Raw genomic sequence first — 17,500 nt, forward strand, 5'->3', positions numbered from 1 at the left:
AGAGACACAAAGACAGAGAGATGATACACAAAGGAAGGAGGAGCCTATTGGTGCTATCGGTAATTACAGGAATTAGCTATATAATGAGGAGAGTGTGATTATAAAGGTTGTCTAATTGCTACTGTTACTGAGGGGAAACAACTTGGCTACAATTAGGTGTGTGTGCGTGTGTGTGCGTGCGTGTTTTATAAGAGCACCTGTGAGGAGTGTGTATGTGTATGTGTCTGTGTGTGTGTGTGTGTGTGTGTGTGTGTGTGTGTGTGTGTGTGTGTGTGTGTGTGTGTGTGTGTGTGTGTGTGTGTGTGTGTGTGTGTGTGTGTGTGTGTGTGTGTGTGCGTGTGTGCGTTACAGAAGTGTTTGTCTGTGTGTGTGCGCGTTATCATTTTTTCTGCACCCGTGTTTGTGTCCCTCTCAGCAAGTCCTCCTGAAATGGGACGAACCCATGATAGCTCTTTGATACCGTATGAGATATGAAGACATGGATAGTATGTACCTAGCAAACAATGGCGGTCCAGTTCTCATATGCCCATGCATTCGCTTATTTTACAAGAAAGTCTTCGAAGGACTCATAGGCTTTACTGTATGCGATTTTATTACCATTGTTTGGTGAATATGTGTCTCGAGGAGCCCGGCCTTGGAAGAGGCCTGGTGAAAGCAAGCCGTGGACATCTCATTGAAAAGCACATCTATCTATTCAAAGCTTCGATCAATCTTCAATTGGCGCTCATGCACCTGTGGAAACGCGCTCAATCCGCTAGCAGATGTTCTAACAAAGCCTTACAAATGCATCTATGGCAGTCTGGAGCCGTCCCCCCCCCCACCCCACCCCCCTCACACTGCTGTATGTAATGCAGTACATCTAACCATTGATCTATTTTTAATGTCTGAAATCTATACTGAAGTTCCCTCTGGGGGGAAAAAAAGAAGTCCTTCTCCTCTATACATCAGCCTTCGGCAAACAGGAGAGTATGACGCACGCACATAGGTTAATGTTGAGCGTGATGCTGGACTGGAGGTCGTCTACCTGTACCCCGAGACCCGAGCGGTTCCGGATCCAGAATTCGAAATAATGACACAGGTCGGATCTGATACGATTACCTCGGGTAGTTGTAACTGTAGGATGAGAAAGCTCATGCACTGCAGCCTCAATTAGCATCGCGAGCTAACGCTAGTGAGCTTACTCAGCTCGTCCCAGTTTGATTGCAGCCAAGATAAGTATGATAACTATGTGATGATATTTGAGGATAAATAACCTATCTATGGCAGCTATTAGTCTACTATAGCGCGAGGCGGCTTGGTTGGTCGCTGCCCTTTCGAAAAAAACGAGTGCTATGACTGCATCACACTGCAGTACAACCGCAGGTCGAGTGCAGTATATCTGCAGTATTGCTGCAAATACTGCGTCCAAGTGACACATTTTTTTTTTACTGCAGTAATTTTGCAGTGTTACTGTTTGCTGATGATCTGGTGCTTCTGTCCCCAATCAAGGAGGGCCTACATCAGCACCTAGATACATCAGCACCTACATCTGCACAGATTCTGTCAGACATGGGCCCTGGCAGTAAATCTCAGTGAGACAAAAATAATGGTGTTCCAAAAAAGGTCCAGTTCCCAGGACCACGAATACAAATTCCATCTAGACACCGTTACCCTAGAGCACACAAAAAACTATACATACCTTGGCCTAAACATCAGCGCCACAGGTGATTTCCACAAAGCTGTGAATGATCTGAGAGACTTGGCAAGAAGAGCCTTCTATGCCATCAAAAGGAACATAAAATGAAATTTACCTATTAGGATCTGGCTAGAAAAATAATTGAATCAGTTATAGAACCCATTGGCCTTTATGGTTGTGAGGTCTGGAATGTGACGAACACCAAATTGAGGCTCTGCATGCAGAATGCTGCAAGAATATCCTCCGTGCACAACGTAAAACACCAGATAATGTGTGCAGAGTAGTCAGGCCGATACCTGCTGATTATCAGAATCCAGAAAAGAGCCGTTAAATTCCTCAACCACCGAAAAGGAAGCCATTCCCAAACCTTCCATAACAAAGCCATCACCTACAGAGAGATGAACCTGGAGAAGAGTCCCCTAAGCAAGCTGGTCCTGGGGCTCTGTTCACAAACACAAACAGACCCCACAGAGCCCCAGGAGAGCAACACAATTAGACCCAACCAAATCATGAGAAAACAAAAAGAGAATTACTTGACACATTGGAAAGAATTGACAAAAAAACAGAGCAAACTAGAATGCTATTTGGTTCTAAACAGAGAGTACACAGTGGCAGAATACCTGACCACGGTGACTGACCCAAACTTAAGGAAAGCTTTGACTATGTACCTCCTACCAAATGTATGACCATATTAGAGACACATATTTCCCTCAGATTACACAGATCCACAAAGAAATCGAAAAAACAAACCCAATTTTGATAAACTCCCATATCTACTGGGTGAAATACCACAGTGTGCCATCGCAGCAGCAAGATTTGTGGCCTGTTGCCACAAGAAAACGGCAACCAGTGAAGAACAAACACCATTGTAAATACAACCCACATTTATGTTCATTTGTTTTCCCTGTAACGAACTTTCATTCTTTTGGAACTTTTGTGAGTGTAATGTTCACTGTTAATTTGTATTGTTCATTTCACCTTTGTTTATTATCTAGTTCACCTGCTTCGGTAATGTTAGCATATGTTTCCCATGCCAATAAAGCCCTTAAATTGGAGAGGGGGGGGGGGGGGGGGGGGAGGTGGTGGAAGAGGAAAAGAAGTAGAGGTAGAAAGAGAGAGGACCAGTGACGTAAAATGTTTTTTTTTTCTCACAAATTGTGTCTGTGGTGGGGGTTGGGCCCACAGTAGAGTGCGATAGTCCTGAACCTTTCATTTAATGTATTATTTAAGACTACTGTATATGCACAGGTGATTTGAGCTTTTGAGAGAATCTCTCTTTCAGATATGACTTCCACCCTGTAGAAATGGCAAATATGAACCTGTCTATCTTCAGGAACATCTCAGTAGTTAGCAGTTTTACAATGTTGTAGAGATGTTCTTCTCATGACCGAATACACTGACAGACAACACAAAACTCTCTCTCTCTCTCTCTCTCTCTCTCTCTCTCTCTCTCTCTCTCTCTCTCTCTCTCTCTCTCTGTCTAGCTGTCTCTTGACTTTTAGTCTGCCTCTCTTTTCTATCTCTCTGTCATCTCTCTCGCTCTTTCCCCTCTCTGTCTTACCATCTCCTGATCACCTCTCCTCTGCCTCTCTCCTTCACTTTCACAATGTCTGCCTCTCCCCTAATTCCCAGCGTTTAAAGTGGCGATGGCTTTTAAGGGAAGTTAATTGCACTCAAATTATGGTCGACCGCAGAAGGAGCGACAGAGAGAGAGACACAGGGAGCGAGGGAGGGAGCGAGCGAGGGAGCGAGGGATTGCAGAGTGAGAGGATAATTGCGGTGGAGAAGGACGTTGCGATTATGGCCGCTTTTTCTCTCCCGTCTGTCGTCTCAAACTCTGTCTGTTCCGACAGGGGTAACAGACACACACACACACTCTTGGATAACCATCAGAATTGGAGCTCAGTAAACAAGTTGCTATGTGATGAGTTTCACATATGAAAAGACAACTAGCATAAGTAAACTTGAGTAAAAAAGAGAAAAAGGAAGAGATAAAACAAGTCAGGTCCAAAATTATTGGCACCCTTGACAAAGATGAGCAAAAACAAGACTGTATCAAATAAATAATACAATAAGCGATAGTGTATGCTGAAAAAAAATGGAAAACTATTATTTTTTAACAATTGCTCAGAGAAAGAGAAATATGTTTTTCTCTCAAAAATATAGGGGTAAAAATGATTGCCATCCCTGTTTTCAAAAACTTTCACTGAGACATTTTCTGAAATGTTTTACGAGATTGGAGGACACATTTGGGAGGGATCTTAGACAATTCCACTGGTGTGCGTGGCGAAAGAGCTCTATTTTCATGTCATCCAACAAATGTAAATCCCTGGAGTTAAACGGCATTGGCACTTGAATTTGAACCAATGCTATGGTAAAATTACATGAAAATACAGTCCTTTGGCAATGCACAGCAGTGGAATTGTCTAAGATCCCTCCCAAATGTGTACCTCATGCCTACTGTAAAATATGGCGGTGTATCTTTGATGTTATGGGCTTATTTTGCTTCCACTGGTCCCGGCACCCATGTTAAGGCTATAATGGTATCATGAACTTCACCTAGAACTAGGACATTTTAGCCAAAAACCTGGTTGCCTCTTTTAGAAACATGGCCACTAGTGGATTTTCCAGCAAAGACAATAACCCCAAACACACATCAAAATCCACAAAGAAATGGTTAATTGGCTACAAAATCAACAATGTGCAATGGCCATCTCAGTCTCCGGCCTTGAACCGCATTGAAAATCTGTGGTTTGAATTGAAGAGGGCCGTCCATAAGACCAGGTGAGGAATATCAACTGGAAAGATTCTGTATGGAGGAAGGGTCTAAGATCTCTAATCATACAGTGCCTTCAGAAAGTATTCAGACCCCTTGACTTATTTCAAATTTTGCTTTACTGCCTGAATTCAAAATGGATTAAGTAGATGTTTTGTCTCACCCATCGACACACAATACCACAGAGCTGGTCATGGGTGCACCTCAGCCACGCTCAAGGTCCTAAGCGATATCTTAACCGCCATCGATAAGAAACATTACTGTGCAGCCGTATTCATTGATCTGGCCAAGGCCTTTGACTCTGTCAATCACCACATCCTCATCGGCAGACTCGATAGCCTTGGTTTCTCAAATGACTGCCTCGCCTGGTTCACCAACAACTTCTCTGATAGAGTTCAGTGTGTCAAATCGGAGGGCCTGTTGTCCGGGCCTCTGGCAGTTCTATGGGGGTGCCACAGGGTTCAATTCTTGGACCGACTCTCTTCACTGTATACATCAATGATGTCGTTCTTGCTGCTGGTGAGTCTCTGATCCACCTCTATGCAGATGACACCATTCTGTATACTTCTGGCCCTTCTTTGGACACTGTGTTAACAACCCTCCAGACGAGCTTCAATGCCATACAACTCTCCTTCCGTGGCCTCCAATTGCTCTTAAATACAAGTAAAACTAAATGCATGCTCTTCAACCGATCGCTGCCTGTACCTGCCCGCCCATCCAACATCACTACTCTGGACGGTTCTGACTTAGAATATGTGGACAACTACAAATACCTAGGTGTCTGGTTAGACTGTAAACTCTCCTTCCAGACTCACATTACATCTCCAATCCAAATGTAAATCTAGAATCGGCTTCCTATTTTGCAACAAAGCATCCTTCACTCATGCTGCCAAACATACCCTTGTAAAACTGACCATCCTACCGATCCTCGACTTCGGCGATGTCATTTACAAAATAGCCTCCAATACCCTACTCAATAAATTGGATGCAGTCTATCACAGTGCCATCCATTTAGTCACCAAAGCCCCATATACTACTCACCACTGCGACCTGTACGCTCTCGTTGGCTGGCCCTCGCTTCATACTCTTCGCCAAACCCACTAGCTCCAGGTCATCTACAAGACCCTGCTAGGTAAAGTCCCCCCTTATCTCAGCTCGCTGGTCACCATAGCAGCACCCACCTGTAGCACGGGCTCCAGCAGGTATATCTCTCTGGTCACCCCCAAAACCAATTCTTCCTTTGGCCGCCTCTCCTTCCAGCTCTCTGCTGCCAATGACTGGAACGAACTACAAAAATCTCTGAAACTGGAAACACTTATCTCCCTCACTAGCTTTAAGCACCAGCTGTCAGAGCAGCTCACAGTTTACTGCACCTGTACATAGCCCATCTATAATTTAGCCCAAACAACTACCTCTCCCCCTACTGTATTCATTCATTTATTTGTTTTGCTCCTCGCACCCCATTATTTCTATCTCTACTTTGCACATTCTTCCACTGCAAATCTACCATTCCAGTGTTTTACTTGCTATATTGTATTTACTTCGCCACCATGGCCTTTTTTTGCCTTTACCTCCCTTATCTCACCTCCTTTGCTCACATTGTATATAGACTCTATTTTACTGTATTATTGACTGTATGTTTGTTTTACTCCATGTGTAACTCTGTGTTGTTGTATGTGTCGAACTGCTTTGCTTTATCTTGGCCAGGTCGCAATTGTAAATGAGAACTTGTTCTCAACTTGCCTACCTGGTTAAATTAAGGTGAAATAAATAAAATAAATATAAAATTACAAAGTGGAAACATGTTTTTGGAATCTTTAGCAAAATGGTTGAAAATGAAATACATAAATCTCTCATTTATGTACGGTGCATTTGAAAAATATTCAGACCCCTTGACTTTTCCACATTTTGTTATGTTACAACCTTATTCTAAAATGGATAAATAGTTTTTTTCCCTCATCAATCTACACACAATACCCCATAATGACAAAGCAAAAACTGTTTTTTAGAAATGTTAGCAAATTTATTAAAAATAACAAATGGAAATACAGTATCACAGTATTCAGACTCTTTACTCAGTACTCTGTTGAAGCACATTTGGCAGTGATTACAGCCTCGAGTCTTCTTGGGTATGACGCTACAGCTTGGCCCACCTGTATTTGGGGAGTTTCTCCCATTCTTCTCTGCAGATCCTCTCAAGCTCTGTCAGGTTGGATGGAGAGCGTCGCTGCATAGCTATTTTCATATGTTCGATCGAGTTGAAGTCCGGGCTCTGGCTGGGCCACTCAAGGACATTCAAAGACTTGTCCCGAAAGGCACTGCTGCGTTGTCTTGGCTGTGTGCTTAGAGTCATCGTCCTGTTGGAAGGTGAACCTTCGCACCCAGTCTGAGGTCCTGAGTGTTCTCTTTGTACTTTGCTCCATTCATCTTTCCCTTGATCCTGACTAGTCTCCCAGATGTGACGCTTGGCATTCAGGCCAAAGAGTTCAATCTTGGTTTTATCAGACCAGAGAATCTTGTTTCTTATGGTCCGTCCTTTAGGTGCCTCTTTGGTAAACTCCAAGCGGGCTGTCATGTGCCTTTTACTGAGGAGTGGCTTCTGTCTGGCCACTCTACCATAAAAGCCTGATTGCTGGAGTGCTGCAGAATTTTTGTCTTTCTGGAAGTTTCTCCCATCCCCGCAGAGGAACTCTTGGTCACCTCCCTGACCAACACCATTCTCCCCCGATTGCTCAGTTTGCTCAGACCGGGCGGCCAGCTCTAGGAAGAGTCTTGGTGGTTCCAAACTTTTCCATCTAAGAATGATGAAAGCCACTGTGTTCTTGGGGACCTGCAGTGCTGCAGAAATGTTTTGGTACCCTTCTCCAATCATGTCTCGGAGCTCTACATTTAAACATGCAAACATGCAAACATTTAAAAAAAAACTGTTTTCACTTTGTCATTATGGGGTATTGTGTGTAGATTGATTAAGAAAATGTAATCCATTTTAGAATAAGGCTGTATAGTAAATAAATGTGTAAAAAGTCAAGGGTTCTGAATACTTTCTGAATGTACTGTAAGTATTCACACCCCTGAGTCAATGCATGTTAGAATGACCTTTGTCAGTGATTACAGCAGTGACTCTTTCTGGTTAAGTCTTTAAGAGCTTTAGACACCTGGATTGGTACAATATTTGCACATCAATCTTTTCAAATTTCTTCAAGTTGGTTGTTGATAATGCTTTGTATTCAAGACATAAAGTTCATTTCTCTGCCACAATTTTGGCAGTTTTACTTTAGTGCCGTATTGCAAACAAGATGCATGTTTAGGAATATTTCTGTTCTGTACAGGCTTCCTTTTTTTTACTATGCCAATTAGATTAGTAATTGTGGAGTAAATACAGTGCCTTGCGAAAGTATTCGGCCCCCTTGAACTTTGCGACCTTTTGCCACATTTCAGGCTTCAAACATAAAGATATAAAACTGTATTTTTTTGTGAAGAATCAACAACAAGTGGGACACAATCATGAAGTGGAACGACATTTATTGGATATTTCAAACTTTTTTAACAAATCAAAAACTGAAAAATTGGGCGTGCAAAATTATTCAGCCCCTTTACTTTCAGTGCAGCAAACTCTCTCCAGAAGTTCAGTGAGGATCTCTGAATGATCCAATGTTGACCTAAATGACTAATGATGATAAATACAATCCACCTGTGTGTAATCAAGTCTCCGTATAAATGCACCTGCACTGTGATAGTCTCAGAGGTCCGTTAAAAGCGCAGAGAGCATCGTGAAGAACAAGGAACACACCAGGCAGGTCCGAGATACTGTTGTGAAGAAGTTTAAAGCCGGATTTGGATACAAAAAGATTTCCCAAGCTTTAAACATCCCAAGGAGCACTGTGCAAGCGATAATATTGAAATGGAAGGAGTATCAGACCACTGCAAATCTACCAAGACCTGGCCGTCCCTCTAAACTTTCAGCTCATACAAGGAGAAGACTGATCAGAGATGCAGCCAAGAGGCCCATGATCACTCTGGATGAACTGCAGAGATCTACAGCTGAGGTGGGAGACTCTGTCCATAGGACAACAATCAGTCTTATATTGCACAAATCTGGCCTTTATGGAAGAGTGGCAAGAAGAAAGCCATTTCTTAAAGATATCCATAAAAAGTGTTGTTTAAAGTTTGCCACAAGCCACCTGGGAGACACACCAAACATGTGGAAGAAGGTGCTCTGGTCAGATGAAACCAAAATTGAACTTTTTGGCAATAATGCAAAACGTTATGTTTGGCGTAAAAGCAACACAGCTGAACACACCATCCCCACTGTCAAACATGGTGGTGGCAGCATCATGGTTTGGGCCTGCTTTTCTTCAGCAGGGACAGGGAAGATGGTTAAAATTGATGGGAAGATGGATGGAGCCAAATACAGGACCATTCTGGAAGAAAACCTGATGGAGTCTGCAAAAGACCTGAGACTGGGACAGAGATTTGTCTTCCAACAAGACAATGATCCAAAACATAAAGCAAAATCTACAATGGAATGGTTCAAAAATAAACATATCCAGGTGTTAGAATGGCCAAGTCAAAGTCCAGACCTGAATCCAATCGAGAATCTGTGGAAAGAACTGAAAACTGCTGTTCACAAATGCTCTCCATCCAACCTCACTGAGCTCGAGCTGTTTTGCAAGGAGGAATGGGAAAAAATGTCAGTCTCTCGATGTTATAAACTGATAGAGACATACCCCAAGCGACTTACAGCTGTAATCGCAGCAAAAGGTGGCGCTACAAAGTATTAACTTAAGGGGGCTGAATAATTTTGCATGCCCAATTTTTCAGTTTTTGATTTGTTAAAAAAGTTTGAAATATCCAATAAATGCCGTTCCACTTCATGATTGTGTCCCACTTGTTGTTGATTCTTCACAAAAAAATACAGTTTTATATCTTTATGTTTGAAGGTCGCAAAGTTCAAGGGGGCCGAAAAAGGTCGCAAAGTTCAAGGGGGCCGAATACTTTCGCAAGGCACTGTACAATGTTGTTGATCCATCCTCAGTTTTCTCCTATCACAGCCATTAAACTCTGTAACTGTTTTAAAGTCACCATTGGCCTCATGGTGAAATCCCTGAGCGGTTTCCTTCCTCTCCTGCAACTTAGGAAGGACGCCTGTATCCTTTGTATGCAACTTATTATGTGATTTTTTTTAAGCACATTTTTACTACGGAACGTATTTAGGCTAGCCAATCCAAAGGCGTTGAAAACTTGACTCAGGACATTTCGGCGTTTCATTTTTCATATATATATTTTTTTCAATAATAATTCCACTTTGACATAATGGGTTATTGTGTGTGACACAAAATCTCATTTTAATCCATTTTAAATTTGCTGAAACACAACAAATTGTGGAAAAAGTCAAGGGGTGTGAATACTTTCTGAAGGTACTATTTTATTTTACGAGGCAAGTCAGAACAAATTCTTATTTACAATGACGGCCTACTGGTGAACAGTGGGTTAACTGCTTTGTTCAGGGGCAGAACAACTGATTTTTACCTTGTCAGCTCGGGGATTCGAACCAGCAACCTTTCTGTTACAGGCCCAACGCTCTAACCACTAGGCTGCTGTATGTTATCCAAGCTCATACTTTGTTCGTTATCCTCGCATGGTGAGGTATTGAACGGCATTAGAAAACAGGTTGCCACTCATGTAGACCCATATGTTTTTGAGAAAATCTAAATATGACTTCAAACTAAACTATTTATCTGAGCAATTGTAATGGTATACAATACTATAATAGTCAACAAATGTTTTGCATACATACAATATAGCTCAGTATTTGTATTTTTTGTTTACTCGTTTTTTTGCTTATCTTTTTCAAGGGTGCCAATCATTTTGGACCTGACTGTATTTGGTCCCCGTGGTAACTTCATAACTTGTTTAAAAGGTCGACAGCTAGGGGGTGGGAAATTAAACATTCAAAAAAGAGAGAGGTGGGGATGAATGAGTGAACTTGGACTAAATTATGTATAGAACAGACGCATAAAAATCAAGCAATCAAATTTCTCTCTTCTATCTGTGCAGAACATCAGGAAGACCCCAACATTGACCTGCGACATTGACCTGCGAGTCACACTGTAATTAACGTGGACGCTTCATCCCATTCCTCAAATGAAATTAAACCACGGAGAGCAAATCTAGCCAAGCTAATGAAAAGTCAATGTGATAGAAAGTACCCCAAGAGCTCTCCTATGACACACACACACACACACACACACACACACACACACACACACACACACACACACACACACACACACACACACACACACACACACACACACACACACACACACACACACACACACACACAACCTGTTGAGGCTGTTTTGGTTTCATGGCCACCCAATTGTGTGACCCCAGGCATGGCAGGCAGGCGGGTGGAGTGACTGTAGTAAATGGATCTGTGTGTAGACTCATCCGTCAGCCCCACTGGCCTCATGTCACACCCACCATTTCCTCAGGCCCCCTGACAGTATTCACCGCCACTGATCACCAGCAGCATCTCCAGGGACCCACGGGGGGGGGATGCGATGCTGTATGTTATGATGATGGGGGTTGGTACCAGACCCCCAGTGGGCCAGCCCTCTCCCCGTAGCCCCACTAGGGTCCAGGCAGGCAGGCAAAGCGACCCCTCTCCCCTCCCCCTCTGGGTTAGCTTCTGAGTTGTGGCTGTAAGGTCCCCAGCCCCAGACCCCCTTTCAACCTGAATGGACCAGCCTCATTGATATTCCTACGCTTTCACACAAGGGGACCCCAATCTCACAATGGCACTGTGGCTTTGTCCGGCAACTGTGTATTTATGAGAGTGTGTGTGTGTGGTGGGGGATTTGTATGTGTGTACAAGTCTACTGGAATGCCTTCTGTTCTGTTGGCTGACCGATGGCAGGGACACGACAAAGAGACGGATGGGGGATGGATGTGTGCCCCCCCCCCTCCGTGTTCAGTTGTAACCCAGAACAGCACTTTAATTTTGCTGTCATAACGTGTATTGATTTCCCAAAGCCTTGCACCGACACATGGACGTCTGGTGATCCCTACACACACTCACGCACTCGCACGCATGCACACACACATTAACACACACACTGCCGCTGCCTGCTCAGAGCACAGTGTTCAAAAAACAACCTGGTAGAGCCACATGCGCGCGCGCACACACACACACACACACACACACACACACACTCTTTATGAAATAAAGCGGTAAAAACTTGATTTGTGGATTCTTCCCCCTGCTCTCTCCTCTCTTTCTCTCTCTCGCTCTCCCTCTCTTACACAGTGACACACACACATAATCTCCATCCATCTTTCTCCCTCTCTGTCGCTGTCTATCTCGGTTTCTCTCTCCGTCTCGTTTTGTTCTATTTCTCTCTTCCTGTCAGTTGTAATTACCTCTGTAAACATCTCTACTTTGATGGCAATGCTTCTGTGATAGCTTGTGTTTGGGGTGCATAAGGAGTGGTGAGGCTGTGTGGAGCGTGCGTGTGTGTGAGTGTGTGCAAGGATTGCCTGTGTGTGTGTGTGTGTGTGTGTGTGTGTGTGTGTGTGTGTGTGTGTGTGTGTGTGTGTGTGTGTGTGTGTGGACCAGCTAAACCAACTACACTACTATTCCAAAAAAAGATTGAAAGTATAACTTCAAGTTGCAGGCTAACAATGAAGCGTCTGTTAAAAGTAATGAGCTGCCTCGTGTCTCTGATCTGTGTCGATCTGTTGTGTGTTGATCTGTTGTGTGGTGATCTGTGTCCCTGCAGTGCGACGCTCCTCCCACTCTCTGGCTACTGACATGTTTGAACAGCACCTGGGAGCACACCTGTTACAGGTAAACATCACACACACACACACACACACGGAAGCGGACACACACACACACACAGACACACACACACAGGCTCCTCTTAAAATCACTGTGTTTCATCTCAAGTGGATTTATTATATTAACCTTTATTCCCATGTCGTTGAGAACAAACAGTCGTTGAGAATAGTACACGTTTAGCCAGGTTATTCAAGAGGCACATTCTCTGAACATTTGTTTGTTGCCATGTTTAATCTATTTCAATGTTTTTCCAACAATAATCAAATATTCAAACACGCAAATATGATTACTGTTATAACGTGCTGTAATTGTTCATGGGATAAGGTAGCCATATTTATTCCCGTGACAGTCGGACAGTGGGATGCTGCTTCTCTGTGTCACGTCTCCACCTGCGTTTACAGACGCGCGTGAACCCCCTCTGATGTCTCTTCGTGATCAGTGCTCGCTCACCGTCTGCGCTCCGGCGAGGTCAACACTCGTTCAAAAAAAAAATGTTTTTTTTAAACAGCCGACGCCGCCCCGCGGTAGAACTATCAATGACCTTCAAACACCAATAAATATCTGTGGAGTACAGAAACGAGAAAGAGGGCGATAAAGTGAGGGAGGGAAAGAAGATAGAAGTGAAAGAGGCGGGGTGTATATAGAATGTCCTGAATGAGAGAGGTATGCCAAGACAAAAGACTGCCGTCTGCGCCGAACGTTCTGAGGGGGAACGACACTGATGGAAATCAAATTAGCGCTTCAGAACACGCTAGGATTCTTTCCTCTTGCCGTACCTCTGTCAGTAATAGCTTGATAATTGCACTTTATTTCTCCGCCATTCAGCCGGGCTCGCCGCACCCCACCCCCCGGCCACCGCATTTGCATACTGAATGTGTCAGTTGCATAAATTACCGCCACTTTAGCGCCGCCGCCAAAATAGCAATCTTTCGTCGGGGCAAAGTGGCCCTAGCTTCCCAGCACACCACTACTCAGTTGTGTGGAAGCTTGTTATTACAACAAATATTATTCTGTGAAGGAGTCCTTCCTAATAGGGTGGCTGTATACCTTATAACTTATCATCATAATCACCACTCCCTGTCTCTACCTACCTACCGGTGTCTCTGGTCAGCAGACAGACACAACACAACAGGAAACACCATGGCGTCCTACAGTTATTAACACTGATGGAAACGGCTCCGCTGGTGTCTGCCTGCTCTGTGTTTAATGTGCCTTGTTGACTCACTGAACAGGCTGGTGGTGTTTACCAGTAGTGTGTCGTGTGTACCTGAGGGGCCAGCCAGACAGGACTGTTGGTGGGGATGGGGGGGAGGTGGGAGAGACTGAGCGGTGAAGGGCTGGTTGTTGGTGGTTCTCCAGCGGCAGGCAGCAGCTCATTGTAATTTGCTCAATACACACTAATTGCTCTAATTTGTCTGTCTGTCTGGCTGTGTGTGTGTGTGTGTGTGTGTGTGTGTGTGTGTGTGTGTGTGTGTGTGTGTGTGTGTGTGTGTGTTGCTTCAACAGTCTCTGGACGGCTTTGTGTTTGTGGTAAGCTCGGAGGGACGATTCCTCTACATATCAGAGACTGTTTCCATCTACCTGGGCCTCTCACAGGTAAGGCCTTCTGTACACACACACACACACACACACACTGACACTCAGTCACTGACATTGTCACTCATACAGGCTACTCCCATCATCTCTCTTTTCATATCAGATGTAATGTGTTTGGGGGTGTTCCCACCTTTGTGTGTGTCTGACTGTTCTGTGCTTTGTGTGTGTCTGTCTCTGTTTGTGCTTGTCTCTCTAGTTCCCTCTCCCGCTCCCTCTCCCTCTCTCCCTCTCTCTCTCTCTCTCTCTCTCTCTCTTCCGCCCCCCCCCCTCCAGGTGCTCACCTCTGTTGATTGCCTGTGGCCCCTTGTACTGTGAATGTTAAGACCTGCCATTTCGACCAGATGCATAAATAATAACAGTAATTACTGGCCCAGCAATCAAAGTGTCGCCCCTGCGCACAGGGCCTGTCTAGGGGAGCAAATCGATAGGCATCTTAAAAGCCCCATTGATTGTGGGGAGGAGAAAAAAACACCAAGGGGGATGGGGAGACAGATAGAGATAGTGAGAGAGGAGGAGGAGAGGAGGGGAGTGATAAGATATGTTTGGAAGAAAAAAACATGGAGGATACAGAATGAGAGAGAGAAAAGAGGGAGGATATTACAGTAGCGGTGGTATTTGAGTGGATTTTAAAAGGGGGAATTTGGGTGTGATTGGGAGTCTGCCCCAGTTGGATTTGGACTGTCCTAGTAGTGGCGTGTATGTGTGTGTGTGTCTGTGTGTGTGTGTGTGTGTGTGTTTGCATGTGCAAGTGCGTGTGTTCGTGCCGGTTTGTTTGCGTCACAGTTCGGTATATCTCCTGTTAACTGTTGGTAAACACAAACTTAAAATCTAATTATGAAATATATCTGAACAGATGTGAGGAGACTACACAGCCAAATGGCAATGGATAGAGAGAAAGAAATAGCGCACTGGGGATTTTGGTATGCAAATAGAGCTTAAATGTGCAGTTGAAGTGAAAGGCATCATGGGACTGAATAGGTAAACAACAAAGGCCATTCTTATTCATTAAACAGATGGCCTCACTAGTCAAATCTCCTCAAACAGAACTAAACCCACCGGCCTTAAAAAAACGAAATTACAATCGAGATTTACCTTAATTCCAAAACACACACTACCACGTTTAGAAGCTGACAGAGAGAGAGAAGGACTGAAAGACAAAAAGAGAGAGGGACGTAGGTGGGAGAAAGGCCATGCACACTTTAATAGAACAAATCCCTGTCTCTCAGGGAGGAGAGACAGAGCGAGAGAGAAGAAAAACAAGTGAGAAGGGAAATGTAACTGGTGGTTGTTGTTGGAGGACATGGATCTCTCTGTGGACTGCCCTGTCCTGCCCCCCCAGCCTAACCCCTCTGCCCTGGCTTACCAACGGGGCCCCTCTCCAGACAGTGGGGTTTCTTAGACAGGCTTAGCCCAGGTCAGGCACCTTGACCAAGGGCACAGCCCACCGTCCGCTCCCCTGCTACCTGGAGGTGATCATGTCCCTCACCCCGGTTCTCCTGGCCGGAGAGGCCAGCTCTGAACCCAGGACCCCAGGTCCTACTACTCAACCCCCCCCCCCCCCCCCCTTACCTCCTACATGGCAGGATGGAGGATGGGGGAATTGATCCTGGACTGGTTAGTATGCAGCCCCCATCACTCCCCCTCCCTCTCTCCTCTTCCATCCGTCAGCAGCGGGCTGAGAGTGTGTTGTGGACGACTGCCCGGATGCCTCATACATATTAAAGCACCCTGCTATTATTTATATCAGGTCTCCCCCTATCTCCCCCCCCCCCCCCCCCCCCCCCCACCTCACACACTATACCTGTGTCTTTCTCTGTCTCCCTCGCTCTCCTTTCACTCTACTCTCTCTCTCTCTTCCACTATTTTTCAGCTGCCTCTTTTCCCCAATAGTTTTCTCTCTCTCCTCCCTGTGACTGTAGACTGACAGGTAAAGTACCACAGGTATTACCCCTTACTGAGGGAGGGTTAAAGGACTGTGGGAAGCCTGGGGTACTCCAGGGCCGACTTCCTGTCTCTGCCAGGGGATTCTGGTCCGTTTACGTCTCGTTTAGCTCTAGCAACTCATTAACACCGGGCTGTTTTAAAACTTTTATCTCTCCGCCGATCCCTCTTACTTACTTCCCTCCTCTCCCCCTCTGATTTTTTTGTTACACTTTAGAGGAGCTAGCCTTCCTTTTTTCTCTCTTTGTTCACACTTAATCTGTGCTCCCTCGCTCAGCTCTCTGGCTGTGATGTCCTTGAAGGCCTGCTGGAAATCCCATAAAGCCCACACTAAATGGATCTAATCCTTAATAGATGGGTTTGTCCTACAGACAAGGGTGTGATGCTGCAGGCAGGCAGCCAAGCAAGGAGCAGGCAGCAAAGCAGGCAGCCAAGCAGGGAGCAAGGCAGGCAGACCGGGAGCACGGCAGGCAGTCCGGGAGCAAGGCAGGCAGTCCGGGAGCAAGGCAGGCAGTCCGGGAGCAAGGCAGGCAGTCCGGGAGCAAGGCAGGCAGTCCGGGAGCAAGGCAGGCAGACCGGGAGCAAGGCAGGCAGTCCGGGAGCAAGGCAGGCAGTCCGGGAGCAAGGCAGGCAGTCCGGGAGCAAGGCAGGCGCTTTATCAAATGGAATGGAATCTAACCCGCTCTCATTGTGTTTTTATGGATGCCATGCCAGAGCCTTAAATGCTGTTATTATCACCTGAAATGTTTAGAGTAGGACACTATGATGCAGGAGGATGATGGCTGGGAGGTGTTAGTGGTCTTCATCCCTCTCTGGGAGTGGGCTGGATACGCTCATGCCTATGAATTAATAGGGAATGAATGAACCGATTCAAATAGTCAAATCTGACCTTCAAAATATGCTGTATCCCTGGTCTCTCTTCGCTTACTTTAATCACCAAATAGATTTGGATCCTTCCCGATGTCATGGGTGTATTACTGTAATCTGTGTCTGGCCCCCGACTCAGGGGTGTGTGTGTGTGTGTGTGTGTGTGTGACACATGCGTGAGCGGCGTCTCCGCTGCAACCTGCCTCACCGCTACATTTCATTGTGTTCAGGTGGAGTTGATGGGCAGCAGTGTGTTTGACTACATCCACCCAGCGGACCATGTGGAGATGGCTGAGCGTCTGGGCATCAGGCCTCACCTGAGGGCCGAGGCTGGCTGCCACGTGGCCCCCGAGAGCGCTTCCAGCTCTGCCTCCACATCCTCCCTGACCGGGACCCCCGAGCCTGGTACGTCTCACGTACACGTCTGTAGGCCTGGACGGATGTGGTCCAAATGTGACTGTTCCTGAGTTAACTCTGCCCCCCCCCCCCCCCCCCCACCCCGTCTCGCTCCATAGCCCCCACAAGCCCTCTCTCTCCAGGGAATGAACCGCCTGACCGAGGCTTCTTCATCCGTATGAAGTCCACCCTCACCAAGAGAGGCCTCCACGTCAAGTCCTCGGGCTACAAGGTCAGAGTAAGAGACATATATAGAGACATCAAACTCTCCATTCCTAGAAATCATGAAGACTGTGTAATGTATAGAGATATCAAACTCTCCATTCCTAGAAATCATGAAGACTGTGTGTAATGTATAGAGATATCAAACTCTCCATTCCTAGAAATCATGAAGACCGTGTGG

General features: G+C 45.5%; 1 protein-coding gene across 1 annotated transcript in view; it reads left to right on the top strand.

The window, feature by feature from the left end:
- The window catches only part of LOC110507056 (neuronal PAS domain-containing protein 1), a 38,154-nt gene that overhangs the window by 14,725 nt on the left and 5,929 nt on the right, over positions 1–17,500 (top strand). Inside the window, exons 4-7 of the mRNA XM_036965632.2 lie at positions 12,236–12,303; positions 13,804–13,893; positions 16,932–17,106; positions 17,217–17,329. Of these exons, the coding sequence (XP_036821527.2) occupies positions 12,236–12,303; positions 13,804–13,893; positions 16,932–17,106; positions 17,217–17,329 (446 nt within the window). The remainder of the gene's footprint in view (positions 1–12,235; positions 12,304–13,803; positions 13,894–16,931; positions 17,107–17,216; positions 17,330–17,500) is intronic.

The sequence above is a fragment of the Oncorhynchus mykiss genome, chromosome 27 (genome assembly GCF_057628025.1).
Source record: "Oncorhynchus mykiss isolate SJ-2025 chromosome 27, ASM5762802v1, whole genome shotgun sequence".
Taxonomy (NCBI): domain Eukaryota; kingdom Metazoa; phylum Chordata; class Actinopteri; order Salmoniformes; family Salmonidae; genus Oncorhynchus; species Oncorhynchus mykiss.